General features: G+C 52.6%; 8 protein-coding genes and 2 non-coding genes across 10 annotated transcripts; 5 read left to right on the forward strand and 5 right to left on the reverse strand.

Annotated features, from left to right (window-relative positions):
- Positions 1 to 49: 49 nt before the first annotated feature.
- Positions 50 to 2,508, reverse strand: SMAC4_12110 (uncharacterized protein). The gene is made up of 3 exons (XM_024655565.2): positions 1,250 to 2,508; positions 999 to 1,188; positions 50 to 935 (listed from the first exon to the last, which is right to left on the reverse strand). The coding sequence occupies exons 1-3, from the start codon at positions 1,840 to 1,842 to the stop codon at positions 624 to 626; spliced, it is 1,095 nt and encodes a 364-aa protein (XP_024511441.1). The 5' UTR covers positions 1,843 to 2,508; the 3' UTR covers positions 50 to 623.
- A 2,892-nt stretch (positions 2,509 to 5,400) lies between these two features.
- SMAC4_04100 (uncharacterized protein) lies at positions 5,401 to 6,738 on the reverse strand. Its single transcript, XM_003346620.2, has 3 exons — positions 6,412 to 6,738; positions 6,015 to 6,345; positions 5,401 to 5,927 (listed from the first exon to the last, which is right to left on the reverse strand). Exons 1-3 carry the CDS (start codon positions 6,548 to 6,550, stop codon positions 5,471 to 5,473), a joined length of 927 nt encoding a protein of 308 aa, XP_003346668.1. The 5' UTR covers positions 6,551 to 6,738; the 3' UTR covers positions 5,401 to 5,470.
- A 2,076-nt stretch (positions 6,739 to 8,814) lies between these two features.
- On the forward strand, positions 8,815 to 12,784 carry SMAC4_04101 (uncharacterized protein). Its single transcript, XM_066090053.1, has 4 exons — positions 8,815 to 9,913; positions 9,970 to 10,003; positions 10,078 to 12,103; positions 12,180 to 12,784. Exons 1-3 carry the CDS (start codon positions 9,601 to 9,603, stop codon positions 11,666 to 11,668), a joined length of 1,938 nt encoding a protein of 645 aa, XP_065947129.1. The 5' UTR covers positions 8,815 to 9,600; the 3' UTR covers positions 11,669 to 12,103; positions 12,180 to 12,784.
- A 49-nt stretch (positions 12,785 to 12,833) lies between these two features.
- On the forward strand, positions 12,834 to 17,099 carry SMAC4_04102 (uncharacterized protein). Its single transcript, XM_066090054.1, has one exon. The coding sequence runs from the start codon at positions 13,405 to 13,407 to the stop codon at positions 16,825 to 16,827; it is 3,423 nt and encodes a 1,140-aa protein (XP_065947130.1). The 5' UTR covers positions 12,834 to 13,404; the 3' UTR covers positions 16,828 to 17,099.
- Positions 17,100 to 17,567: 468 nt separating this feature from the next.
- On the reverse strand, positions 17,568 to 17,639 carry SMAC4_13786. Its single transcript has one exon. It is a non-coding gene; the product is annotated as a tRNA-Trp (tRNA).
- Positions 17,640 to 17,799: 160 nt separating this feature from the next.
- SMAC4_04104 (uncharacterized protein) lies at positions 17,800 to 19,368 on the reverse strand (the record flags this gene model as incomplete). Its single annotated transcript, XM_003346623.2, has 3 exons — positions 17,800 to 18,443; positions 18,526 to 18,577; positions 18,637 to 19,368. 3 exons carry the CDS (start codon positions 19,366 to 19,368, stop codon positions 17,989 to 17,991), a joined length of 1,239 nt encoding a protein of 412 aa, XP_003346671.2. The 3' UTR covers positions 17,800 to 17,988.
- Positions 19,369 to 20,018: 650 nt separating this feature from the next.
- SMAC4_04105 (uncharacterized protein) lies at positions 20,019 to 20,991 on the forward strand (the record flags this gene model as incomplete). Its single annotated transcript, XM_003346624.2, has 2 exons — positions 20,019 to 20,502; positions 20,581 to 20,991. 2 exons carry the CDS (start codon positions 20,019 to 20,021, stop codon positions 20,862 to 20,864), a joined length of 768 nt encoding a protein of 255 aa, XP_003346672.1. The 3' UTR covers positions 20,865 to 20,991.
- Positions 20,992 to 21,534: 543 nt separating this feature from the next.
- On the forward strand, positions 21,535 to 22,629 carry SMAC4_04106 (uncharacterized protein). The gene is made up of 3 exons (XM_003346625.2): positions 21,535 to 21,654; positions 21,726 to 22,079; positions 22,146 to 22,629. Exons 1-3 carry the CDS (start codon positions 21,603 to 21,605, stop codon positions 22,430 to 22,432), a joined length of 693 nt encoding a protein of 230 aa, XP_003346673.1. The 5' UTR covers positions 21,535 to 21,602; the 3' UTR covers positions 22,433 to 22,629.
- A 76-nt stretch (positions 22,630 to 22,705) lies between these two features.
- On the forward strand, positions 22,706 to 22,795 carry SMAC4_13787. Its single transcript is given in 2 exon segments — positions 22,706 to 22,741; positions 22,760 to 22,795. It is a non-coding gene; the product is annotated as a tRNA-Pro (tRNA).
- A 426-nt stretch (positions 22,796 to 23,221) lies between these two features.
- SMAC4_04107 (uncharacterized protein) lies at positions 23,222 to 24,636 on the reverse strand. The gene is made up of 2 exons (XM_066090055.1): positions 23,836 to 24,636; positions 23,222 to 23,761 (listed from the first exon to the last, which is right to left on the reverse strand). The coding sequence occupies exons 1-2, from the start codon at positions 24,234 to 24,236 to the stop codon at positions 23,494 to 23,496; spliced, it is 669 nt and encodes a 222-aa protein (XP_065947131.1). The 5' UTR covers positions 24,237 to 24,636; the 3' UTR covers positions 23,222 to 23,493.
- Positions 24,637 to 24,763: the final 127 nt, after the last annotated feature.

Genomic DNA, 24,763 nt, shown 5'->3' on the forward strand with positions numbered 1-24,763 from the left:
TTCGGCTACACACGGAGTCACATTTCTGAACATGTTCGCTTTGAGCAGCACGCGCCAAATAGGTGTTTAATTTCCTCCTTACTCCTTTGGGGGTTATGAGCTTGAATAGCTTAACACTATATGCGCAGACCCAACGCTGCGGCGAAAACAACCGTAATCATGATATGAACATAGGAAACCACCCTAATGAATAAGAGGGAGACCGTTCCAACGCCAGGAGACACTCAGCACTTGATAGTCTCCGCTCTCCACCCTATCTTATCTCTTCCATGCAAGTGATACCAATTCCGAGCCCGGGTTCGTGGCCATGTGATACCCCCGAAGGAAAGCCATCCGTGAATCACTTCGTCGGCCAGCCCTCCAGGTCCCTGGTACGGAAAACCCCATTGCAAAGCCACGCCATTGTACCCGCTCTGAAGCAGGATATCCGCTGGACCTTAAATTCCGACTCAACCAAAAAAAAAAAAAATACCGTGATGTCTTCCCCTTCATGATGCAATCCTTCTCACTGCCGGATCGAGCTGCGCCACGCCTTTATTGTGTCCGTGGGATTTGTGGGTGCCAAAAAGTGTAATATTGTGACCAAGAAGAATCGACGGGTATCCGAACGTGACGCCGAAAAGCTACTGTGTGAGCAGCTTGCGATCCGCCGCCTCCGAATTTGGCAGCGAGATTCCGGAAAAATGATACCAGAATAACAGGAAAATGATGGCCACGGCCGTAGAGTGGGCGAACCTGGGCGACGCAAATCGCCCCAACATCGTATTGTCCTTGGAGAAAAGGTTTGAGATTTGGGCCATTTCGAATCCCTGGATGTAGTTGACATCTGTCTCGCGGACTTTGGGCTCGGCATAACTCCGGTACTCGTCGAGGATATTGTTCACGTCCCAGCCAAGAGTCTTGCGAACAATCCCAACCACACAGCCAGTGCGATGCTGCACAAACAATGTTAGCTTGACCGTTCCATTTGTTCAAAATATTGTCGAAAGGTAATTTACCTTTCCGTGGTTGCAGTGAATCATGAGTGGGTGATTGGCTGTGTTGAGCACCAGTCGGAGGATGGCCTTCATCGTCGTGATGGGAATTGCCTCTTTCTTGGTGCCCTTCATGTCGAAGACGTGATGCTTGATACCATTTTTGCTGAGGAAAGTATCATAGCCCTCCGGGAAATCCTTTTGGACCAATGTGCTGAAAAGCCATTGTCAGTACGTGAGGGGGGAAACAAAGGTTTCCGAATGGGGTAACTTACACCATAGTCTTCAACCCGAGGCTCTCGATGAAAGGGTAATCTTCGCTCTGCGGAAAACTACTTCGGTATACTCCAGGAACAACGATACCAAAATTCTTGGGGCGCCCATCCGAGGGGATGAGTGGGAGCGTAGGGTTTGGCCGCGGGAGATCTTTGGCACTGTGGCTGTAGGCTTGAACGGCATGAGGAGGCTCGATATCGCGAAGTGCGTCGGGGAGGCTGAATTGTTCCTCTCTGCCCAACTCTGACAGATCCGCATCCAACGACGTCGCAGCAGTCGTGGGTGAGCACTCGAGGCTCGTCTGGCGGCTTGAGCGGCTACTTTGGCTCGTCGATGTGCCAATAGAGCCCTCCCTGTGCGGTTCTACGTCCGTCTTCTCATCTTCCTTGGACATTTTCTCTGACTGAGGCCCAAGCAGGGGCAGCTCTGTCTTCTCACCAATGAATGCTCTCGTATTCCTCTTCATGGCGGTCTTGTTGCCCCCTACCATGGTAGCCAGGGCTGTCATGGATTCCGGTTGTAGCAGTGACGAGTGCAGGACGCTTTTGGTTGGCGAAACAAGCGTTGAGGCGTCGGAAGCAGAGTGGATCATCAGACGGCCAGAACCGGCCAGGGCTAGGATATGCTCAAAGAGAGACAGGGGAAGCTGGTTCGACCGACGAAATAGTGCAGGGGGATAGCAGATGGGTTGGCGGTTCGAATCGATCGGCACGGTGGCTCGTGGTTGACCGGGACGTTTTCGGTCGGGTGAACTGTTGGAGGAGAGGAATGGAGAAGATGTAATGGCTCTCCTGTTGTTGGTAGAAGTAGTACGGTCGGATTTGTTTCTGTGTTGAGGAGCAGTGGAACCAAGAGTGTCCCAGGGCACTTCTTTCTGAGGACTATGAGCTGCCCATTTTTGCTGATTTCCCAAATTGTTCCGGGGTTGTGTGGGATGCGTCGTGGTTGGGTATGTACCTGGGAAAGCCCGAGCTCCTCAAGCTTTCCTGCGAGGGTATGCTAACGAGGAATTTGAGATTCGGTGGTGCGTAAAGGTGCCTCCGATCGAGGAGCAAAAGAGGTCTTGTCGAGGGTCGTAGGCGGAGACACGTGAGCGAACGCCGAAGAGTGCTGCAAATGGGGTGATGCAGAGATCGGGGTAACTCCAGTGTGAAAACCAGCTTCGATATCGAGGATAGCGTTATTATTACTGTGATGATGCCTGATGGGCGGCTGTCAAGTTGAGCGCATCATATGTCGTTCAGATGAGTGGGTGGTGTGGTGAAGGAAGAAGGCCTTCCATGGGAGGGAAGGGCTGGATTTAAAAGATGGATTCATTCAGTTGTCAACAATTCATTGCGGGCTCGCCCACGGGCAGTTGCTGCAGTGTGATGGGGGAAATTCATGGCGCACTAGCGCAAAACTGTGTGGGGTCTAGGCCATTGATTGTTAGCGGGACCGGTACTTGGCTCTACGTAGATGGATGGACATGCCGTTTCTTGCATGTACTTAAGGTAGGTATGCTTCTGTACTATATTTCTGTAGGACAGAGCTTGCAACGCCAGCAACGGACAAGTCTGAATGGCCAAGCCCCGGTATGACGCCTGGTTGGCCAATCATTGATGAATCAAGTCCTGCTTGCCACCGAAAATACAGTCATCCTTTCAAGAATGGAATCGACGATCCCGCTCTCTGGCGGACCCTGCATGCAGTGAGGAACATTTTAAAGCTGGCACGGCTGGATCCTCGACCCGCCCTGTTTCGGTTGGCAGAAACTGCTGGCTGACTGGTTGAGCATTGCACCTGCTAACGTTGGACGTCCATCCCACTCACGCACTGAAGACGGTGTACGTACAGGCGCTAGGTGCCTACGAACCATAATGAAAGAAGGCAGGTTGGCACCCCCTCACTGCCCCTGAACGAGATGTCACAAAGATTCGGTCTCTTCTCAGAATGGTGGTGGCTGTTTGAAAGGAAGGAAAGGGCAGTCGGATGCTCCTCTCCGTTTTTCACCGTGGGCTTTCTGTCATCAATAGACTTATGTAGTCAGTGTGAGCAATACCACGTATATGGATAACTCGGGATCGGCCTATGGCTGACATCACAGGTACAACCAACAGCAAAGAATGAGAAATGATGGTATGGGAGACGAACATGCTCCCGGTGTCTCCCGAATTCCCGACCGTGCCCTCTACAGTATCGTAAGTGCTTCCAGATTGGCAGACAGGCAAGGGCGAATGATTCCAATGATGCACGCCAACGGCCAGTTCCGAATTCCGACAAAAGCCCTGTGGCGTCTCGCGGCGCGATCAGATGCAAGCCCAACCAAGCTCGCAGACGTAGACATGCGAGCGGAGACCGAGAAACAGACAAAGTGGTCCCAAAACATTCGATTTGTACAGCAGATATGGGTTATTACTGATCACAGGTCCGAATGCAATGCATACCTATTTTTTTTTCCATTTGGTAAAGAAACCTCTCACACTTTCTGCATCCGCAGCCACCAGCTACAATAGTTCGCTTCGGCCATGTGCTAGGAAGTGCTACGGAGTACGAATCAGTTGTACAAGATTAAGTGCCAGTTGCGACTAAGCCAAAGAGAAAGAGGAAAGGGCAACACTCATAACTGAATGTTACCAAGTAATTTTAATACCGGTCACATCGTCCTTGAGCACGGACCTGGGCGGCCGATTCAAGTTGACACTGACTTAAAGTCCGTGAAAGTTGTTTAAACTGAGTGTACTTGGTAAGAAGCAAAGTGAGAAAAAGAAGCTGTAGTCAGGTCGCGTGAGCACGCAGGCCATAACGTCATTGTCTCCTCGCTCGCTCTCTAGCCCCATAGTCCGAGGGCGGGTAGTACTGTTTATTACGAGGGTAAGCAACTTCAAAGCTTGAATGTGGTAAGATGGTGACTTGAGGTCGCAGTTAACCTTAACGCCGTACTCAAGACCGACCACTGTTAGGGTGATGGTGCCAATTAATCAGCAACTGGAGTGCCAATGATTTGTTAGATCCTGAAGGTCCAAAGAGGCAGAAGCGAGCGTCGTAAAGTGGAAGCAGCGGGGGGCACTGGAACAGCTCAACACCCCCAGGGCCCTACGACAGGGCGGCCGCGCCTTACCAACTGTGACAGCCATCACGTTCACATCAAGAAGCCACGGGATGCCACCCTCTAGTTCTTCACTTACAAAGTAGTCACGTCTGTCACGTCTAATTTCATTTTGACAAAGTGAGGCCGGCGGTACCTGACCTGGCAATGAGTGGTAGCATGGTTGAGACCATTCCTCAAAGAGTTCAACACGTTGGCGGTTTCTAAACCAAGTCTAGGTTAAAAGCGACCAGGGCGCCTCGCTGGGAAATGTTAATGCGCTAGATTTAGTGCGGCCAACTTTCACTGGCGGACAGTTGAAGATGCTGACCACACTGCCTTCTGGGTGTTGTCAAGCGGCAGACCATCTGGCAATCCCAGCAGATGGGAGGCGTTTCCACAGATGCACCGAGATGTACCCCACACCGCTGCCAGATCCGTGACAGGCTTCGTGGTTGGTCAGAGGACGGCCATCCCACTGTGTCACTGCATCGCCAGTTGTTAGTCCCCAGCTTCCCGCGTTTCCCCAACTTCCCCTGGAACATCTCCCCCCACGCCTCCTGTCTCGGCGCCCATGCTCTTACAGACACTGAATCTGGTCAGTCTGGTTGTGGGACAATCTCGATGATGAGCTTATTTGGATTTCACACCAGATTGTTTCCAGATTCGATGGGTCATGTGCCTGTTGTTATGATGTGCTCGCTAGAGGTTTCGTCCTGGTCCAAATTGGAGGTGTCCAGCCAAGCCAGCTTCAGGTACTCGTCAATGTCTGCTAACCGCGCTATACAGCTGAGTGAGACGGAGGTATAGCCCGCAGATGCTCTTATATCCAAGACTCCAAAAGGACGGTACATGCTACACCAGTACGTACATGGTAATGTCGCTATACCCACTCAGTCGGTGAAGGCTACAACGTGGAGGGATGAGACGCCCCCCTTTCTGACCGCCCGCGGTACCGAGCAACAACTGCAGTACATCTTCAGGGTTTCCTGGTTTACCGCTGTTGAAAACACATCATCATCACATTGTCTGTTTAAGCAAGGGATGCCGGATACTCGACACTGGCATGGCAAGGAGATGCAAAAGCATATGTCATTATTTCTCGGTCAAGGTCTCTCGCAGTCTCACTCCAGGTACGACTTGTCCCAGAGATCTACGCAATCTTGCCCGGCACATAAGGATGGCCAGAACTCAGACCGCCATCCACCGCCCATGCCTGGGCGTTGACATAGCTGCTCTCATCACTTCCCAGGAACAAGGCCACACGCGCAATCTCATCAGCATGTCCACCTCTCCTGAGAGGGTTGAGCTGCCCAATCTTGCGTTCGGTACCCCTAGCTCGTGCGGTCTCGAATACCGGCGCCGTCATGCCCGTCTCGATCAAACCGGGGCAGAGAGCGTTGACCCGGATGTTGGTCCCGACCAGTTGGTAGGCAATGGTTTGTGCCATGCTGACGACGGCTGCCTTGGAAGCCGAGTAGGGCGTTCCTCCGGCGTTGGACCGCAGACCGGCTACCGACGCCGTCATTATAATGCTCCCGGAGGAGTTTGGCTTCTCTGCCGATGTCTTTTGCATGGCCGGCGCAGCGTATTTGGCGGCAAGAAAGGGGCTTTGATGTTACATATGGTTAGCGATACCCTTCAAGAACGGGACATGACAAGAAAGGCCGATTCACGAAGAAAACAAGGCGTCTTACCCGAGCGCGTTGACCCTCATAGTATCCATAAACTCATCAGCATCAACATCCGAAAACTTGGTATGAGGGCCAGTGATTCCCGCGTTGGCAAAAAAGACATCGAGCCGTCCGTATCGGTCTAGAGCATCCTTGACGACCTCGTTGATGGCCTTCTCATCGGCGGCATCAAACTGCCGCGTGTGCACGCTCACGCCGGAATATAACGATTCAATCTCGCGCTTATGTGCCTCGAGGTTGGAATCATCGTAGTCGCAGATGTAGACTGCCTTTGCCCCGTTTTGGGCAAACTGGTGAGCGGATGCTCGGCCAATACCGAGAATGGAGTTTGCGCCTTCACAAACGTTAGCTTCAACCTACGATAAAATATGCGGCCTACAGCAACTAATACTCAACTTACCGGTAATGATGACCACTTTCCCAGTTACTCTAGGTCCATTCGAATCGCCAGCCACTTTGATAACGGGCGGGATGGCGTTCTTATCGGCGGCAAGGTGGTTGCCAATGGCCTGGATGCGTTGCCTGGCGGACTCGGACATGGTGAGTTTTCTTCCAATTTCTCAACCTCAATTGTGGTCGTTTCCTTTCGTCCCGTGATCTAGAAGGTTATTCGGTCAAGGCGTGACAAAGGATTGTCTATAACAGTTGAGAAAAGAGTCAAAGTTCGGAGACATAAGCTGTGTGAGTATCGCTGATGAACCTTGCCGGCCAGCGCGGGGAAGCCAAGCACTAACAAAATCCGGGGGCGGGCCGAGGTTCAACTTCCCGCCCGTCTTGTATTGGCTCGACTCTGTCCAGGAACGTCCAACAACGGATGACACTTTCCGTCACATCTGTTTCCTCCTTTTACAGAGGTACTCCAAAACATCAATTTCACGACATCTCCAAAAATCTTCCTTAGCCCGGGTTTTCAACCACGACTAGTTCAAAATCTTGACGTTCAACTTCCGTTCCAAATTCTTCGTCACGACTGACGGACCGCCACGCCGCCTTCCGCTGGTTTCGGGGTGAAAGGACTGGTGGTTTCTAGCAATCATGACACGATGAATCATGGCATCATTCATCCGTTCGTTGCACGGCCAGGTCTGGAGAAGGGTTTAAGATGGTGCTTAAAGGCCGCCCAAGACGTTGGAATCGAAGCTGAATGACGACCTTTGTTTCAACCCCGATGCCGAGCCCGGCTGAGCATCTTGGTCGCACACTGCATCGATCACCATCCGAGCATGGCATATTCTCTCGCCCCGACTGGCTAATCTTTCCCGAGCCGAGCATTCGGTGAAATTAGAGGAGAGGCACAGATACGAAAGACTCCGGCTATTCCGTCAACCTCAGAATATTTTCTCTCTCAGCTCCAGCGGTGGTCCTCATGGTTGTTCCTGCTAGCCACAATCTGGGCTTGAGACTTGGATGGTCGTGCGGGACTGGGAGCACGAGGCACGGTCAAAACCAACAACGAGTTTCGACTCGAGAGCTGGCACCATTCAAGTCGACCGGTCTCTTCTGATGTGTTGGCATTAAACACGCTTTCAGATTGTTAGGAGCATCATGGCCGTGATTGGGGTATAGGTTGGCCATGCTCGCGTCTTCTTACTCTTGATCGTATTTTAGACTGGCCATCATATCAGCATCATGGTCTCAAACAACAAAGGTTCTTCCATTCGGAGGCTGACGAGGACTGCGAATCTATCAAGCCTTCCCCAAATAGTATCATTGGCGGATAGTAGCATTCTTCCATCTCCGGCCGTTGATTACCTCCGCCGAACCTAGTGCTTGGGCCTTCGAGAACGCCTTATTTGGGTATCCAATATGAAATAATCCTTAGGGCACCTCATTGACAACAGCCAATGGCTGAGACCAGGCGGCCTTGTCGCGCCCAAGTACTACTTCCCGCCATGTTCTTGCCCGCTTATTTGGGATTGGCGCTTTGCAAGGCAAGGGGGTTAATCGCCGGCGATGCTGGGAATTGCGATGCAAACTTGCAAGGGAACCAGCATGCCCAAAGACAGTCGTGAGACCATCTCTCGATCCACGTGCCAGATGTACCAGAGCTTCAGAGGCAAACATCAGATCTTGAGGCAAGCCAAGCCAGCTGGAAAAGGTGGCCAGAAGCAAACATCCAAAAAGTCTCAGAATGCGTCCCAAGCTCCGGCTGGAATACACGCAGCTACACAACACAAAGGTGTGACGACATGGCAATCTCACAGGTCTCCCTCACAACAGTTTCACTACGGCTGTATAGGACTTATATCCTGTCACCTCAGCGACGATTCCATTGGGTATCCAGAAACGAGGGCCCCGGTCCGTCCGTTCCCTCTTGCAACCTAGCTCTATACGTTTGTAACAGTCATATTCAGCACAAAGCAGCTCGTTTCATGAACTGTAGTCTGTGGACTCTCTGAGGCTGTTGTGCTGCGTATACCTTCCTACAACGGCTACTCATCCCGGGCTCTTGATCCATCCATTGGGATTGTCATCATGTTACAGTTATACCATCCCCATGGCTTCTCTCGGCTCATGGACCAGCCGCGCTCCTTGGAAATAGCTTACCCATGACGAGAGCCTGGCATGTGCCGCCGGTGCTGCTGCTGTAATAAACCTGAGGCAGACTTTTCTGACCCAGCTTGTACAATACGTTGTCCGATCAAATGGACTACGCATCTGCCTGGCTGTCAAAACTTTGGAAAGGGACAGGACTACTCGCGATACCCCCGTCCGCGATGGCAAAACCAGGTGATGGAGTACCAAGTTCCCTTTCCCCCCAAGGCAACCTTTTCGTCGTACTCTTATGCGTACTACAAGGCCTGCGAAACCATGGGCGAGGACTCGACAGGGAGATCTTTCTCTTTGCGAAGCCCAGCGGATGCCTGCAGGCTCCCAAGCTTCTAGTGGCAAGACAACCTCACCCCTTCCCGGCCCTCATACGAGACTATTCTCGTCGGGCAACGGAGACGCGCAGTTACCGTGTAACACAGAATCCTCCTTTTCCAGGCGATGTGGATCTCCTTCTCACCCGGCTGATGCTTCGTTTGCTCCAGCAACCAGTAGTCCTCCCTCCTTCTACCTGTCCTTTTGTCTCTCATTCTCATCTTCTTTCTATCCAGTGTACATGTCTAGCAACCCCTCCCGTGGTGACTCGGACGATGCTGTGTTCCCGTTCCTCAAAATCATGGGCTTCTCCTATCTCTTTTAGGACGCATGACCTCTGATGTGAAAGCCGCCTGATTGAGTATATAGTATCGCGCAGAACTTCACACCCGTTCCCACGGGTCTCTCAAGACCTTAAGCTCACTCCTGGAATCTTCTGCTCGAAGAACCGCCACTTATCGGTTGGGCAAGCGATCTGGCTGTTATCCTCTCACTTGATTAGTTATTAACACTCTCTTGATTATATCCTTCTTTCTACGCAGCAGGCGGTTTGACACCAGTCAAGCGCTTTGGTCTCTATATATCTTCCGACACCTCCCCGCGCGACAAACTCACCATATCGGGGTTCAGTCATGCAGTTATGGTGAAGTAGCCAAGTACTATGCATTTGACTGTACCATCGACTTCTAGCTCAGCTTCGTACACGTCCTGGGCACTCAACTAGATGGCCTTGGAGGTAACCGCGAAAGGTATGGGGAGCTCAAGCGGGGGCGATGAGGAATGCGGGTGCTACATGGAAGCGATCGAGATACGACGAGGCGAATCGCCAACAGCAGAAGCGAAACAGTGTTTGCAATCTTGCAGGGACCAGTTTCTAGAGACGGTGTCGATCGAACACGAGACCTCCGAGGGCTGGAAATACATTTGCAAGGATCTGACGAGCAAGACGCCCAGCTCTCGATTTTGGTCGCTATATTGGTGCGACACAACGTTCTGCGGAGTCTGGATAAATCAGACGGGAGGGCTGCAACAAGACCGTGAGTGGTAGCCGGAGAAGTAATCGTCAGTGTCTCGGGCTAAGTAGGACAACCAGCAAACGTCGACCTGATCATCAACAGCTGCCAGGAGTGAGTGAGCATTTCCAGTTGGTCGTTATGAGCTTCTATTGAGAATACTTACAAATGCTAACGTGAGATGGCAGCATTGGATTTCACTCGGTATTAGACCCAGGACCACCACCTAAGGACTTTGTCTGCCAGACCAACGAAGGAGGAGCCGGGCTATGTTCACCAACAGGAGTCAAGATTAACCCCATGTCGACCCCATCCCCGCCGGTCATTCAAGAACCGATATCCATCCCCTCGACTTCTGGAAGCGCGACACCCTTAAGCAGCCCAGCACTCTCAAGCGCAGCTACGACTCCGTCTTTATCAACGTCCACAGCAACATTAACCACAACTGATGATGCCACTCTCATAACGGACCCATCATGGCTATCAGCAACACCTGCCCGGCCCACGGTTGCCGAGTCTTTTGGTTTAAACAATGGGACTACGACATCCAAAGGCGGGCTCCCTATGGGGGTCAATGCAGCAATCTCGGTATGTTCGGTTACCGGGTTCATCGTCATGGTTGCTTTGGCCTTCTTATGCCTGCAAAGACATAAGAAGCACCGGTCTGGCCTGGATGACGTCCGGGGACGGTCTCGCTCGAGGTTAGATAACGGGATCGCTCCAAGGGGCTCGCCCACGCCGCTAATTGCGTCCAGCCACGATTCCAGGCCGCTGATACCTCCTCTCCGCCTACGGGACCGCAAGCTGCTCCCTTCGATCCTGCGGTCGGGCCACAACCAGTCGCCTTCTCCGCCCCTGACACCGCTCACCCCGGCACACAGCCATGGCGGCGGCGGCGGCGGCGGCCACTCCAGCGTCATGTTTCCGTCGTCACCGATAACATCGCCTACGACGAACAAGCTTGTTCCGCGGTACGAGCGCACACCAAGGGTTCACGGCACTACTGGCAGTCTTCCTAGTCTACCTCCCCCGGCATTGTTTGGAATACATGGTTCTGGCGCGCCCAGAAGCCGCGGGAGTTTGAGCAGCTATGGAGCAGGCTCGACAACAGGACCGTCATCTTTACGGAATGAAGCGTTTTCCTTTTCTGGAACCACGTCTCCGCCGCCCACATCACCAACACGCCCTCCGCGACCGCACGAGGGGCCACTGGAGATACCGGACTTGGTAAAACCAGCACCGTTTCCGTTTGGATCACGGATGAACCGATCGGTGCCATCAGCATCTCCTCAGCCTGTTTCGCCGCTATCACATACCTCGTCCTTGGCTATGGGCGGCAGCAGTGCGAGTCCAATGTGGAATCCAGCGCGGGCTGTCTCATCGCCGAGGGATGAGCGAGCCTCTGGTGACCATCACGTTGTTGGGGAATACTCGGGCCAAGACCGTGGCAGCTGGGGGAGCTGGAGCGACAACGGTTACGGAGACAGTTACGGCAACGGGAACGGGAACGGGAGCGGAAGGAAAGTGGCCAGCGCGATTGTTGGTAACTCTGGTCATGCGACCGGAGCGCTATCGCCCGTCAGGGGCGCCAGATCTATCTCTACATGCGCCGTGAGCCCGCCACCTAGATTACCGCTGAGGCCGATGGCCATCTCTACCATGTCCTCTGCTGTAAGTAGTAGTGGTCCGATCGGGTTTGCGGTGACGGGAGGGCCGGGAAGAACAAGCAACTCTGCGGCCGTGTCAACGTTGCACGAGGAAGACGGCGGATTGTTCTGAAGGCGGACAATGCTCTAGTGTTCAGTACATGAGTGGTAGTACGGAAGCGGCACGACCTTGCGCACCGAGACAGGATAGAGGATTATAGGTACGTAAACGGAGACAGAGGAAAAGGCGTACTAGGAAATAGGACACAAGGAGACAGGATACTGGGCGCTGGGCGGGCCACGGTTTTCAGCAACAGCACGACACAGGACAAAAGGGATACCCGTCTTGTATGTGATGTTTTACCCTAAATTTCTACTCAATCTCATTTGGTGGCATGAAATGGCAAAATACGGTAGCTAAGAAAGCACCAGGAACATGTATAAAAACTTGAATTGGCCGGCCGGGCTGGTCCAGATGGAGAGTGAAAGCATCAGTGGGAGGTGTTTAATGACAGAGGTCGACGATCGGGAAAATGATACTACATGACGGGGTGCATGTACTACTTGTGTATGTAAAAATGAAAATCATTCAATGTCTGTTTTACGAAAAGAAACTTGAAACGGTGCTAATGCAGGCAATCAAGGCACCAAAGAGAGACAAGCATTGTGGGTTTTGCCGCGGCCGGGAACGAAAACAGACCCGAGCATCAAGGAACAGGAAAGAGATCGGACCTTGGTTGTTGATCTCTCGTTTTTTTTTATTTTTGTTTCCGTAAAAGTTTGCAGTGTCCACCCAGTGAGTGACGCTCAGATTCAAGGGACAACACTGCAACAAGGGCTGCCGTGGATGGAAATCTGGAAAGTGATATCATCTCGCTGGAGGAATCTCGATATCTCAAAGAGTCATACAGTATATTACGCGTAACAAGCGACGCATCTCGCTGCTACTTTTTGCTGCTCCATCTTTCTTGTTTCTCCCTCCACTCCTGCCTTTCACCATTTCTGCTTCTCTCCCTTGACATCCGATGCCGGAAAACACGTGTGTCCACTGGAGGGCAGTCACGTCCACCAACGAATGGAATCGTAAAGACGCTAATGGCAAATGTCACGTACGGTGCAAAGCCTTCAGTCGGGCACAATTCGAACAGTTGGACAGCAATGAAGGGTGAACTGTGACTGAAGGGAGGGAGAGAGATGGAGGGTGACGGTAACTTAACCGTGCACCACGATGCCTTTCAACGTCGAGACTGTTACGATCCTCAGAATAGTTTTCTGGAGGTACCTCTACCTACTTTCACGTCAATGAGTCTAGCTGAGTGTGGAAACAACAGTGGGCTCATGGAGGACGGTAGGTATCTCTACTTACAGAAAGCCTTAAGCGGGGTACTCCACGTGTCCCAGTAATTACACGTCAATACGTTACTACGAGTGGGCTTTGACGTGTTGACACCCTCTCAGCCCTGGTTAGATTATTTGCTAGTGTCATTCATCACGGCCACTTGCGGCCCTCAACCCAGACCCCTCGCGAGCTGTCGTCAACTTTCCTGCTTGCCGCCGTCTCCAGTTCCTCCCGTCGTTTTCTTCCCTGGCCTCTAGATATTTCTGACTGATTCAGCTCATTTGTTTGGATATCTCGACCCGACATGGCTACAGCTGCAGCTACAGTTACAGTTGCAGTACCTTGACAGTTGACAATAGCGAACCTCTTCCAACCAGAAACTACCAGCTACCTCTCTACATATTCCCGTCACTCTTCCAAGTCCATTAAGTAGACGCTACGACTGGCGCACATCACCAAGTCGACCGAGCAAGGCCATGACATCCACATGAGGCGCGCTGCCCTGGTCCTGGTCCGACACACTGGAAGACATGGAGGACTCTACGCCGCCGATTACGACCACTTCAGCTGCCGCCATCGCTTCCGCTGCCGCCGCCGTAACTACTCTTGAACGCTCAGTGTCGCAACAGTCCGTCCTCTCTACTACCCGGAGCCACCGGTCTCGAACTTCAAGCACCGCCCGCGCCCGCAATAGGTTGACATCATACCCGTCCAGTTCCGCGTCTTCCATCGCCCCGTCCGACAAGTCGCTTACCTCGTTCCCTTCCTTCTCGCCTGAGTCGCCCCGCCAGGAGCTGTCGTTTTTCGAGCTCAACCCATCCGCTTTCTCGCCCTCCATATCACCTTCGCGGAACTCGCGAAAGTCGTCCGATCCCATCTCCGTCGCCGACTCCGTGAGCAACGACAGCGACCCGCACCAAACCCTTGAAGCTCCACGGCCTCAGCTGATACGGCCTGCCTCTATTGTCGAAAGTTTGACCACGGCAGAGCCCGAGCCAGATACACGCAACGCACTCTTCGAAGATGTGCCTATTACCGCCAACAAGATCCCTGGCTCCCTTCACCACGCCGACAACGCCCACATTGAGCGCCTGATCGCTCGCCATGGCGCCGTCAACCTGGTCAGACAGATATCCCAGGATCTCGCAGAGCGCGATGCTCAGATCGCTACTTTGCGCCGACGTGCCGACGACCGAGAACGCGCCCTGCGAAAGATTATCTTGGAATGCGGTCTGTCTACCCTGGACCTGGAAACTCGCCTGCGCGCGATCGAGCAGGATGCCAAACAGACAAGTATGGCCAGAAAAGGCACCAACGACAACGGATTATCAGATCTCATGAACGAAGCCATGACCCACGACCTCAGAACCATCGGCGCAAGCACAGGCCTGAATGACGCAACCATACGCGCTACCACCATGTCGGTGCCTCCTGCAGCCGATACTGAAACCACAAAGGGTACGACCAAGGGCTGGAAAGACTTTCTGTGGGGTACTGGTACGACGGCAAAGAATTCAGGTCGGCCGAGCAGCGTCACTAGTGCTGGCACTGGTACAGGTGCAGGTGCTATGGATACCTCCAAGACGGTCATCAGAGGCAGTGAGCGCCGCCCGACACTGGCCGACGATCTGTTCAACCCGCCCGAGACGGACTCGACAGACTCTGTGCAGAGCTCTAGTAGGGCATCCAGCATCAACTCAGCGAATGAGTCGCGGAAATCGTCGCTGGCCAGTCTTGCTTTACGGCTGGTTGCAGGTGGTGCAACCACGGGACGTAACGGTGACATGCGCGGCCGTGCCAACACCGCGCGCCAACCCGGGGGCTCCATGAGAACGCCGTCTACATCAAGCCGCGCCGCAAGCTCCGTCTCAAACCGTACAGTCTCAGCCTCCCAAACGGGCCCTAGATCGCTCATGGCGATGCGCCGCCCTACCGGCCCCGCTAAACCTATTGATGTGCCCCAGCGATATCAGCAACAGGACCGGTGGGATACCATGGGGTCCAGTCCCTCGAGAGACCTTGTGTCTCGCCAGCAGAGTTATGGCCCGGTCGAGATGGACACCATTCTCCCCCCCGAAGTTCAGCCGCCAACACTGACGCACATATACAACAACCATTTTGGGTCCGAATTTCTTACTGACCGCTTCGGCTTTATCTATGATCAGCGAAGAAAGAAACGGCAAAGAGAGGCCGCCAGAATGGCGCGCCATGTAAAGAAGCCCAGTCGTACCGAGATGCTTAGCACTGGCCGGAACAGGTTATCCCCGGTCATGTTGGACGAGGGCTCTAGTGGCAGGGGAGACACAGCGAACGAGGCCGGGCAGGAATCTCCTTCGGCTGAGGAACAGCGGGATGATTCTAAGCCGAGAAAGTGGCAGGATTACCTCAAAATCGCAACATTCCCAACCGAACTGCTCTCTCACACCCCGTTGATTACCGTACCAGGCTTCGAGGTGATGGAAGGTGGTGAGGTACCCGAGGCACCCAGATCGCCTGGCTTGATAACGTCAGAGGAGCGTGGGTTCGTCCCCTCGGCTACTCCTGCCATCACCGCTATCGCAATGCCAGAGAATGAGGATGAACCCTCACCAGACGAAGGGGAGCAACAATCGTCCTCAGGCAACATGGCAAAGGAGGATGCGGAACCTGTTAGGCTGTTGTTGCAAAACCTCAATCAGCTCCACGATACACTGCAAAGGGAAAAGACTGTGCGGTGGAACGACTTCCTCCGTAAGGTGCGGGCGGAAAGAAAACGGGACGGAGAGGCTGCCGCTGCCGCTGCCGCCGCCGCCGCCGAGGCTAGGTTTCAGAGGGCCGAAGCAGTGATGCCTGAGACAAGACTAGGAGACGGTGAGCTGATAGGTGTCGCGAGTTTGGGTATTCAAGGCAAGGTTGGACGTGCCAAGGCCAATGAGTTTAGGCAACTCATACTTGGTGGCATTCCTGTCGCCTATCGGTCCAAGATCTGGTCCGAATGTTGCGGGACCATAGCTTTGCGCATCCCAGGCTATTACGATGACCTTGTCAACCGGCCAGAGGATCAGGACGATGCGCAAGTCGTGGCACAGATCAAGGCCGATATTACTCGCACCCTGACGGACAACATCTTCTTCCGTAAGGGTCCAGGAGTTGAAAAGCTCAACGAGGTGCTACTTGCCTATGCCCGGCGTAATCCGGATGTGGGCTATTGTCAGGGCATGAACCTCGTCGTCGCCAATCTTCTTCTTATCACCCCCTGCGCCGAGGACGCTTTCTGGATCCTGGTGTCTATTGTTGAGAATATCCTCCCGCCCAACTACTTTGACCATAGCCTTCTCGCCTCCAGGGCTGACCAGCAGGTCTTGCGACAATATGTGTCCGAGGTTCTCCCCAAGCTTAGTGCTCACTTCGAAGAGCTTGGCATCACTCTCGAGACGATGACGTTCCAGTGGTTCCTGTCCGTTTTTACAGACTGCCTTTCTGCCGAGGCCCTCTTTCGCGTTTGGGACGTACTGCTTTGCACCCATGACGGTGGGGTGTTCCTATTCCAGGTCGCATTGGCTCTGCTGAAGCTGAATGAACGCCAGCTGCTTGCCTGTGATTCGGCGGCGCATATCTACAGCTACATCAACCATCAGATGACCAATCATGCAATCAGTATTGATGGTCTGATACAAGCCTCAGAGGCGCTGAGAAGAGTGGTGCAGAGAGACGAGGTGGAAGCAAGACGAGCGAAGGCCGTTGAGGCGGAAAAGGAAATGAGTCTAGCCAGGGAGAAGAGACGGGAGGAGATGCAACAGCAAATAAAGAAGCTGGCGGAAGCGCAGGCGCAAAAGACAGCGGCAGCGCCGGCCGTTGCTGACCAGGTGGTGACATCGGTGAACGTACCTTCCAATGTTTCAAACACGCCGGCAGTGGGAGCAAATGATGGGATAACAGGGACTATACAATCGGCTGGAGGCATAACTGCTTGAGCAGGATATGAGAGAGTACAATACATGGAATCAGGTTGTTGCATAGAACGGCGTTGCATTGTATTATTCGATCCATCCACGGCGATGGGATCGTCTATCGTTATTTCTCCTTTTGTTACAGTTAGTAATTTGCTTCCTGTTTTTGGTGTACGGGCTGGATAGGTGCATATCTCGGATTGATACCAAGCAGCGCATGGAACGGAGGTAAGGGGAAGCAAATCACACTCACAATATCAAAGACATCATCCAGTGCATTCTCCATGAAATACGATGTTTTTGTGCATTCGTCTTGAAAGCTCCTGCCTGTCTACTTAGGCGTGTGGAATATGGGCTGCAGGTGAGTAGCTACAAGGTTCTCGACTAGAGAGGACGCTCGGCTTGGATGCAAGGCCGTGCCTCATGGCATCGTCTTGCCATTTTCGTATATTGATGCTGTTGGGTCTATGGTCACTGCATGACGAGCTTTGGGGTATTAGTATACCTTTAGTAATTCTATCGTTGTTTATACGGTCTCAAAATGGTATGTATGCTTCTGGCTCAACTTGGAATCGCTCAGTTGCATCCCTTCCTCTCCGGTATCCTGCCAAACGCAGTCAAGTGCGGTGCGCTCCTGCCTTGTTACCAAAAAATTCGGAGAAGGCAAAAATTCTAAACTTGCAAGGCAATCGCAAAACAATTGGGGAATAAGATGCAAGAAATGAAAAATCGAGGGCATGAAAAACGCAAAAAGATCTGTTGAATGACCCCAACCCGATTTGAACGGATAACCTTTCGATCTGGAGTCGAACGCGCTACCGTTGCGCCATGAGGCCTTGTTGAAGAAATACCCTTATTGTAGACCTTATCTGCTTTCCAGCTTCCCAATCCGCACCCTTGAAAGCCTGTGTGTCTGATAAATGTGCCTTGAAAAGACGGGATCTCTAGAGGCATTGTGATCACCGACAAGGAATCGACTTGGTTTCTTTGCGATTTTGGACCATTTAGCATATGTAAATCTTTCCGATTTCTCTACCCTACACCACTTGACCAGAATCCCTGACAATAGCAGGTTGCACGTGTCTCAACCGTGGACCCAGGCGCTTCAAATGGGAGTGAACAATGAGTATAGCCCCATGACCCAACATCACTTCTCTGCTGGTGCTTCTTGGATCATTACGCCATTTAGTTCTTGCCTTCCAACTCCGTCATAGCCCCAATAGCTTCATCAACGGCAGAGCTTCGCGACTCGCTGACCTGGCTTCGTAGCTCCCCAAGGCGCTTCTTCCAGAAGTCCCACCTGTCCCGCGAATACCCCGGCTGGCCATGATAAAGCTCTCCAGCTCTAAGCATCCTTGAATCCGTCTCATCCAAGTCTTCCAGCTTGCCCGAGAGTGCCTGCTCCCAGATGAAATTTCCAGTGTGCTTGATCCACAGCGTGGCGACTACAACCCGGGTGTCCTTGTTTTCCTGGGACAGCTCCTCTAGGCTCTCCTCTAGACCATCGCGAAGTTCCCAAATGGGCAGTTCCCGCCAGCTGATTGCGCCCGTACTGAGCAAAGTCGCTACGAAGGCGTTGAGATTGCACCATTTTTCATAGGCCTCTGGATCTTTAACAGGCTCAAAACTGAGGCTTGGATCTGATATCAAGCTGTTAGCAATCATGCCTTTCATTCCGTGACGTTCCGGGTTGAACGATCCAGAATCTCTGTGTTTTCGTACCGTTCCATGCATCTCTGTTGCAGATGGCGAAACCCTCCAACCCCTTCCATGTCTACAGATTCAGTGTCAGCAACTCGATCATCCCTCATAGTTCCGTGGCAGGAGACTAACTGGATGTCCATCCAGACCGGCTAAGTCATGCAGGACCAAAGCGAACCGGCGGTGCGCTTCATGATCAGCAGGTACCTGTTGCACTGCTGCCAGCAAGGTGGTGTACACGTTGTATCGAGCGTTCTCGACTTCTGATTCCTTGTCCGCAGCGCCGTCGCGCGCGAGTGTAATGCTGTCTAGCTGCTCTGCGAGACGCTTGGCGGCCTGGGGAATGAGAGCATCATCGTTGACGTTGAGCGCAGCCTCCAAAGCATCAACAACCTGCGCGTTGGTCTCTCCTTCCTCTACGGGATTGTCCCGAAGGACCTGTAGGCTAATGGAACCGGTCTTTGACATTTTCTCGGTTGTCGTCGAAATCGTGGCCTTGAAAATGGCAAGTTGGTGTTGTGGAAAAGTTGAAGATCGCGGGTAGCACAGAAGATGCGGGGTGTTCAAGTTATCGAGCAGGCAGCACACAGATACAAACGGATATCTGAGTTCCTGCCGTGGTCGAGGTGGGCTCCCTCCTTCATTCTTGCCCCGAGTCGCACGCCGTGATCTGCGCGGGTGCCGCCTAGATAAGGTTTCATGCCTCCGATCTTGATGCCAAAGAAGGAAGGAGTTTTGGGGTTGTTGCCCACTCAGGTGCCCTCTAGCGCACGAATGCAAGGCACTAACTCCACCCTTGTGGAAGGAGCTTCGTCCAATGGCGTGTCTCAAGTCAACAACATGTTGTCCGAAGGCGGCAACCATCATCACCTGTCACGAAAATATTTGGTTTATGAGCGGCGATACGGTTTGCTTTTAAGAACGAGATGAGATGATCGCTCCAGCTCCTGGTCCAAGCTCGCATTCAGGGGGTGTAAACAAACTACGTCACAACACCGCCGATACTTCGGAACCGTCAACATCCACTTGCCAAGAAGGGAAAACGGACGCATCGTACCGAGCCAAACCTTTGACATGTTCTTGATCTCGGGTTACGACTCTGAGAACCAGACGAGCTGACATCCCGCTGCCATCTTGCAGGCGTCATCTGCACCCCGCAACGCCTCCAAGCATACGGAAATCTTGGAACGGAGGAGGTTGACAACTGCCGTTGCTTTGTCCTATAGTGTTTTCATGCACCGCAACCCTCCGAGTGGTCGACCATGACTTTATCCGGCCGGGACAAGGCGGCCAGCCGGCTACCGAAGCCTGAAGACCGGGGAATGACAATCTCCGCCAAGTATTTTCATGCTGAATTGGGTTGCGGAAGAAGCTCGATGAGGTTATGGCTTGCCATCGAAACATCAAGCGAGTGAGGTGCATTGACGACCTGGGTCGCCTGACCGGGTATCGGGGAATGGTAGCAGGTATGGAAGTTCAAAGAAGTTCAAAAGGAGCTTCATTTCCAACTCTCGATGTCTGTGGTGAAAGATCCAGTATCCGAGTCTCGAGTTCACGATCCTGACGGTTACCGAACTTCCACGCTGCCTATTATGCTTCCATCGGTCACTCTTCTCCTCGCCGCCGCGGCCGGCACCAGCGCCCACTACACGTTTCCCAAGGTGTGGGCAAACAGCGGAACGACTGCCGACTGGCAATATGTTCGCAGGGCGGACAATTGGCAGAACAACGGCTTTGTCGACAATGTGAACTCCAACCAGATCCGGTGCTTCCAGTCTTCCCACAGCCCTGCCCAGTCTACTCTCAGCGTCGCTGCTGGAACTACCATCACGTACGGCGCGGCTCCCAATGTCTACCACCCGGGACCCATGCAGTTCTACCTTGCCAGAGTTCCGGACGGCCAGGACATCAACAGCTGGACCGGAGAGGGTGCTGTTTGGTTCAAGATCCAGCATGAACAGCCACAATTTGGCCAGCAACTGACCTGGGCAAGCAATGGTAAGAATGCATTATTCATCACGATAGAGGACATCCTTCGTGAATCTGTTCATGTACTGACACTACACTTTCTCTCAGGCAAGAGTTCTTTCCCCGTCAAGATCCCCAGTTGCATCAAGTCCGGTAACTATCTCCTCCGTGCTGAGCACATTGGACTGCACGTCGCTCAGAGCTCGGGAGCTGCCCAGTTCTACATCTCGTGCGCTCAGCTCAGCATCACCGGTGGTGGCAACACTGAACCTAGCAACAAGGTCTCGTTCCCTGGAGCCTACAAGGCTTCCGACCCCGGTATTCTGATCAACATCAACTATCCCGTCCCTACCTCGTACAAGAACCCTGGACCGAGTGTCTTCATCTGCTAAGCTCCGTTTGGTATGGGCTTCCGTATGAGTGTATGAGGTACCTAATAAAGGAGGACGATGCCCAGCATTGGCTTATGAAACTTGTACATAGTTCACATACCTACCATTAATTAACTCACGATGAACACTGCCTATATTTTGCCTTTTACGCGAGAGTCTTGTCTCCATCAATCTTTCCGTACCACAGATTGACCGTACCAACCGAAAGCCTGACCAGGGTCACTGCTCTTACTTACCCTCGTTTTGATTGTGTGAGAGAATGACTGCACTGGTAGGTGTTGACACCCTACGTCCCAAGTGGAAGTAGTAATTATCTATGCACGGTATTTATTGCGACGAACGTGATCTTGAGGCTGCATGCTCCCAATATTGGCACGTTCGGCAGTCACTACTTGCACTCCTTGACGACGACAACGAACCAGAATTTGGACCAATAGTTGCCAGCATACCAAGATGGCATTTACCCGATTATATTATGGATGTATGATCAGACACGTTTTCGGAGCTCATTTCCCGAATGCTCATATTTCTTTTTACATTCTCCTTGCTCGATGTCCAAACGGGTCTGTACGTGAAGTACCTTTCCACACAGCTACGACTATGGCGGAAGACGTATAAGACCCAAGGAGAACGTAGCTCATCAGAAGATTAAGGTATGTCTTTAACCTTTCTCGGGGTTCGGTGTCAAATTCACCTTTGAGTTCCACACATACTCTGGTATAGAAGGGTCTCGCAGCAATGAAGCTCTTCATCAACATCCTCCTGGCTGCAGTGGCTGCTCGAGCCCATTGTACGTAAACCTCCTTAAACCTGATTCCAGACATTCGGGCACAATCTGCTTCACTGCTAACCAAGTATTAGATACCTTCCCTAGGCTCGTGGTTGACGGCAAGGCGGAGGAGAAGGACTGGACCATCACTCGCATGACCAAGAACGCCCAAAGCAAGCAAGGAGTGGAAAGTGCGACGAGTGGTGACATCCGTTGCTATTCCTCGCAAACGGCTGGAAGCGTTGCAACTGTTCCTGCCGGGTCAACAATCCACTACATCTCAACACAGCAGATCAATCACCCAGGCCCAACACAGTATTATCTCGCCAGAGTCCCGGCTGGCTCATCCGCTACAAAGTTTGATGGATCAGGCGCCGTTTGGTTCAAGATCTTCACCACCATGCCAAAAATGGACAAGAACAAGCAACTCACGTGGCCAGGTCAAAGTATGAAACCGCCCATTTATTTAACATGGCAACCTGTAACGCAGACTAACGGAAATTTGGTGACAGATCAGTACACGACAGTAAACGCAACCATCCCAGCAAACGTTCCCAGCGGCGAGTACCTTTTGCGGGTGGAACAGATTGCGCTGCACATGGCGTCGCAGCCAAACAAGGCCCAATTCTATATTGCCTGCTCTCAAATCCAGATCACTGGTGGGGGTAATGGAAGCCCTGGGCCTTTGGTCTCATTGCCCGGTGCTTATAAAACAAACGACCCTGGAATTCTGGTGAACCTGTATAGCATGCAGCCGGATGCCTACCAGCCTCCAGGGCCGTCTGTCTGGAAGAGCTAAGGTTGGATGTCTTGACCTCCGATGAGGATGTGCAGCTCGGCGAGTAGCCGGGACTGGCGGGTGATGGAATAAGCAATGGTTGTTTCAGGAATTATATGTCTGAAGTGAGGTAGAGTATTGCCTCCGGGATGGTGGTCGAGGGATGAACAGCGTGTACAAGTGTTCTTAAAAATAAAAAAAATAAAAATACATACCACTTCAACAGAAGGGGTAAAAGAAAAGCAGAAGGCACTTGTAAGGGTAAGAATTGAAGACACGCTCATCAGCTGATACGGGCCGCTGGTCTAGTGGTATGATTCTCGCTTAGGGTTCAATCCTGAGCATTCTTGCGAGAGGTCCCGGGTTCAATCCCCGGGTGGCCCCAGCTTTTTTTCAATTTTCGGCCTTTCTTTTTTCGCTTCTAACCTCTCTCCACTACATCACTTGACACTCTTCACCAAGTATCAGTCAACCCGAGCGCTTTTACCGGCTATGGCCGGCCATCGGTTTGATTCAGACCTCATCCCTCACTGAAAGAGCAAGGAGTGTTCCCAGCAGATGTTGTGGCGCTAGTTACACCGCATTTATACACATCAGTACTGGTAAGTTCGTTAGCGTAAGACTTTGCAACGTACTTTTCGTAACTCAACCAAAACTCCACCAATTTTCATGCAAAAAGTTGGTATCAATCCGATGCGTTTCGCCGGATTCATATACTCTCTCCAACTTTTTGTTGTGAATATGGTTATCCCGTTGTTTTGTTGTGAATGTTTGCAGACCCTTGTCACGAGAATCGCGCTAATAAACTTTTAAGTACTGATGTGTATAAACAATATGTTGTGGCCAGAATTTGATTGCTATATCGAAAGCGAAGCTACGAGAGAAAAAGAAAACAACAAATAGAAGAGGCAAATGCCACATGAAGCCCACCAGACAGCGAGTTTCCCACAGCAATGTGCCACCCCTCCAGCCCCCCTTGGGAAGTCCCTCCAGAACTCGTTGCGCACTCGAGTCCAGAGTTATTCCCCGATGTCAGCATCTGATCAATCCCAGCTTGATCGATACTGCTTTCAAGTACCTATCTAAGCAGCCAGCCTAGCGTTGATGAAAGCAAGAGCCTCAGGCACGCGGCGCTTATAGTCGAGGTGAGGAGCGAGGATGGTCAGCTGGCCAACGCAGACGAGGTCACCGGTGTTGCAGATGATGAGAGTCTTCTCCTCGGGGAAGTTGGGGATGCGACCGCGGTCCTGGAGGCGCTGGGTATCACCGTAAGTTACGGCGGCCACGATCTTGTTCTTGACCGCCTCGGACATGCTCTCGACGGCGCGGTGGACGAGGGCTGCGCCTTGGCTGTTTTTTTGTTGCGGTTAGTATGAGTATTAAGGGGGGAAAACTGGGGACTGGCAAGGATGTCATGTCCATACCTGTACCCAGAAACGACAATCTTGGAGTTGGGGCATTCGGTCGCAGCCTTGTTAAGAAGCCTCTTCATCTCGCTGATACCGCCCAGGTCGGCACCGCCAGGGAGGAAGTTGGTGGACAGCAGGGCAGGGTAGTCGATACCCTCGGTCACGACATTGGTGACGCCTTGCGCGGCCTTGATTCCGTTGGAGGTCGGGGGCCCGACGGTAGAGCCCATGTTGCCGATCTCGGTCGAGCCGCGGGCGAAGAGGAAGATGACGGGGCGGCAGCCGAGACGGGTGAACTCGGTAGACGTGATACCGGTCTGGGTCTGACGCTCAGCGAGGATGGCTGGCTCGTTAGAGACGGGGATAGGGTTGGCAAGGGCGAGGGCCGCGAGGGAGAGGGCTACGAAGGACTTCATTTTGTAAGATTGGTGATGGGATGGAAGGAAGGAAGGTAGATGGTGCGCAAAGAGTATTTTGAAGAAGATCCTAGGTGGCAGTTGCTGGGACTGGGCTGGCTGTCTGGCTGGGTTGATGCTGTCTGACTAGAGAGAGAGATGTGTTGTTTGATCAGGGTGCGCAAGACGCCTTTATAGTTCTGAAAACCTTCATGTTGATTCTCTCTGGCCACTTGCCTGAGCCTCGATGACCTGCTTCCACTCCACCCTGAATCATCTCTCACCCAGTCGCATCTCAACATCCTACCAAGTCCTGCAGCTATCCTCCCCCCTCGCGGAGTTGAAGGCCAAAGGCATAAAGATCTCATCGACCTCGGCTGACCCATCTCAAGATCCTGCCTCGGACGTTACACGACTAGTCCTCACGAAGTCATAGTCCGTCCCTCGCGACCAGCCAAGCAACAGCAATGCGGAGAGCGAAGATCAGCTTGATCGAGCATAGCAGGCACTAGGTGCGCTGCTTTCATGAGCCTCAACTCCCCCCTAGT

This window comes from Sordaria macrospora, chromosome 5 (genome assembly GCF_033870435.1).
Source record: "Sordaria macrospora chromosome 5, complete sequence".
Lineage (NCBI taxonomy): Eukaryota > Fungi > Ascomycota > Sordariomycetes > Sordariales > Sordariaceae > Sordaria > Sordaria macrospora.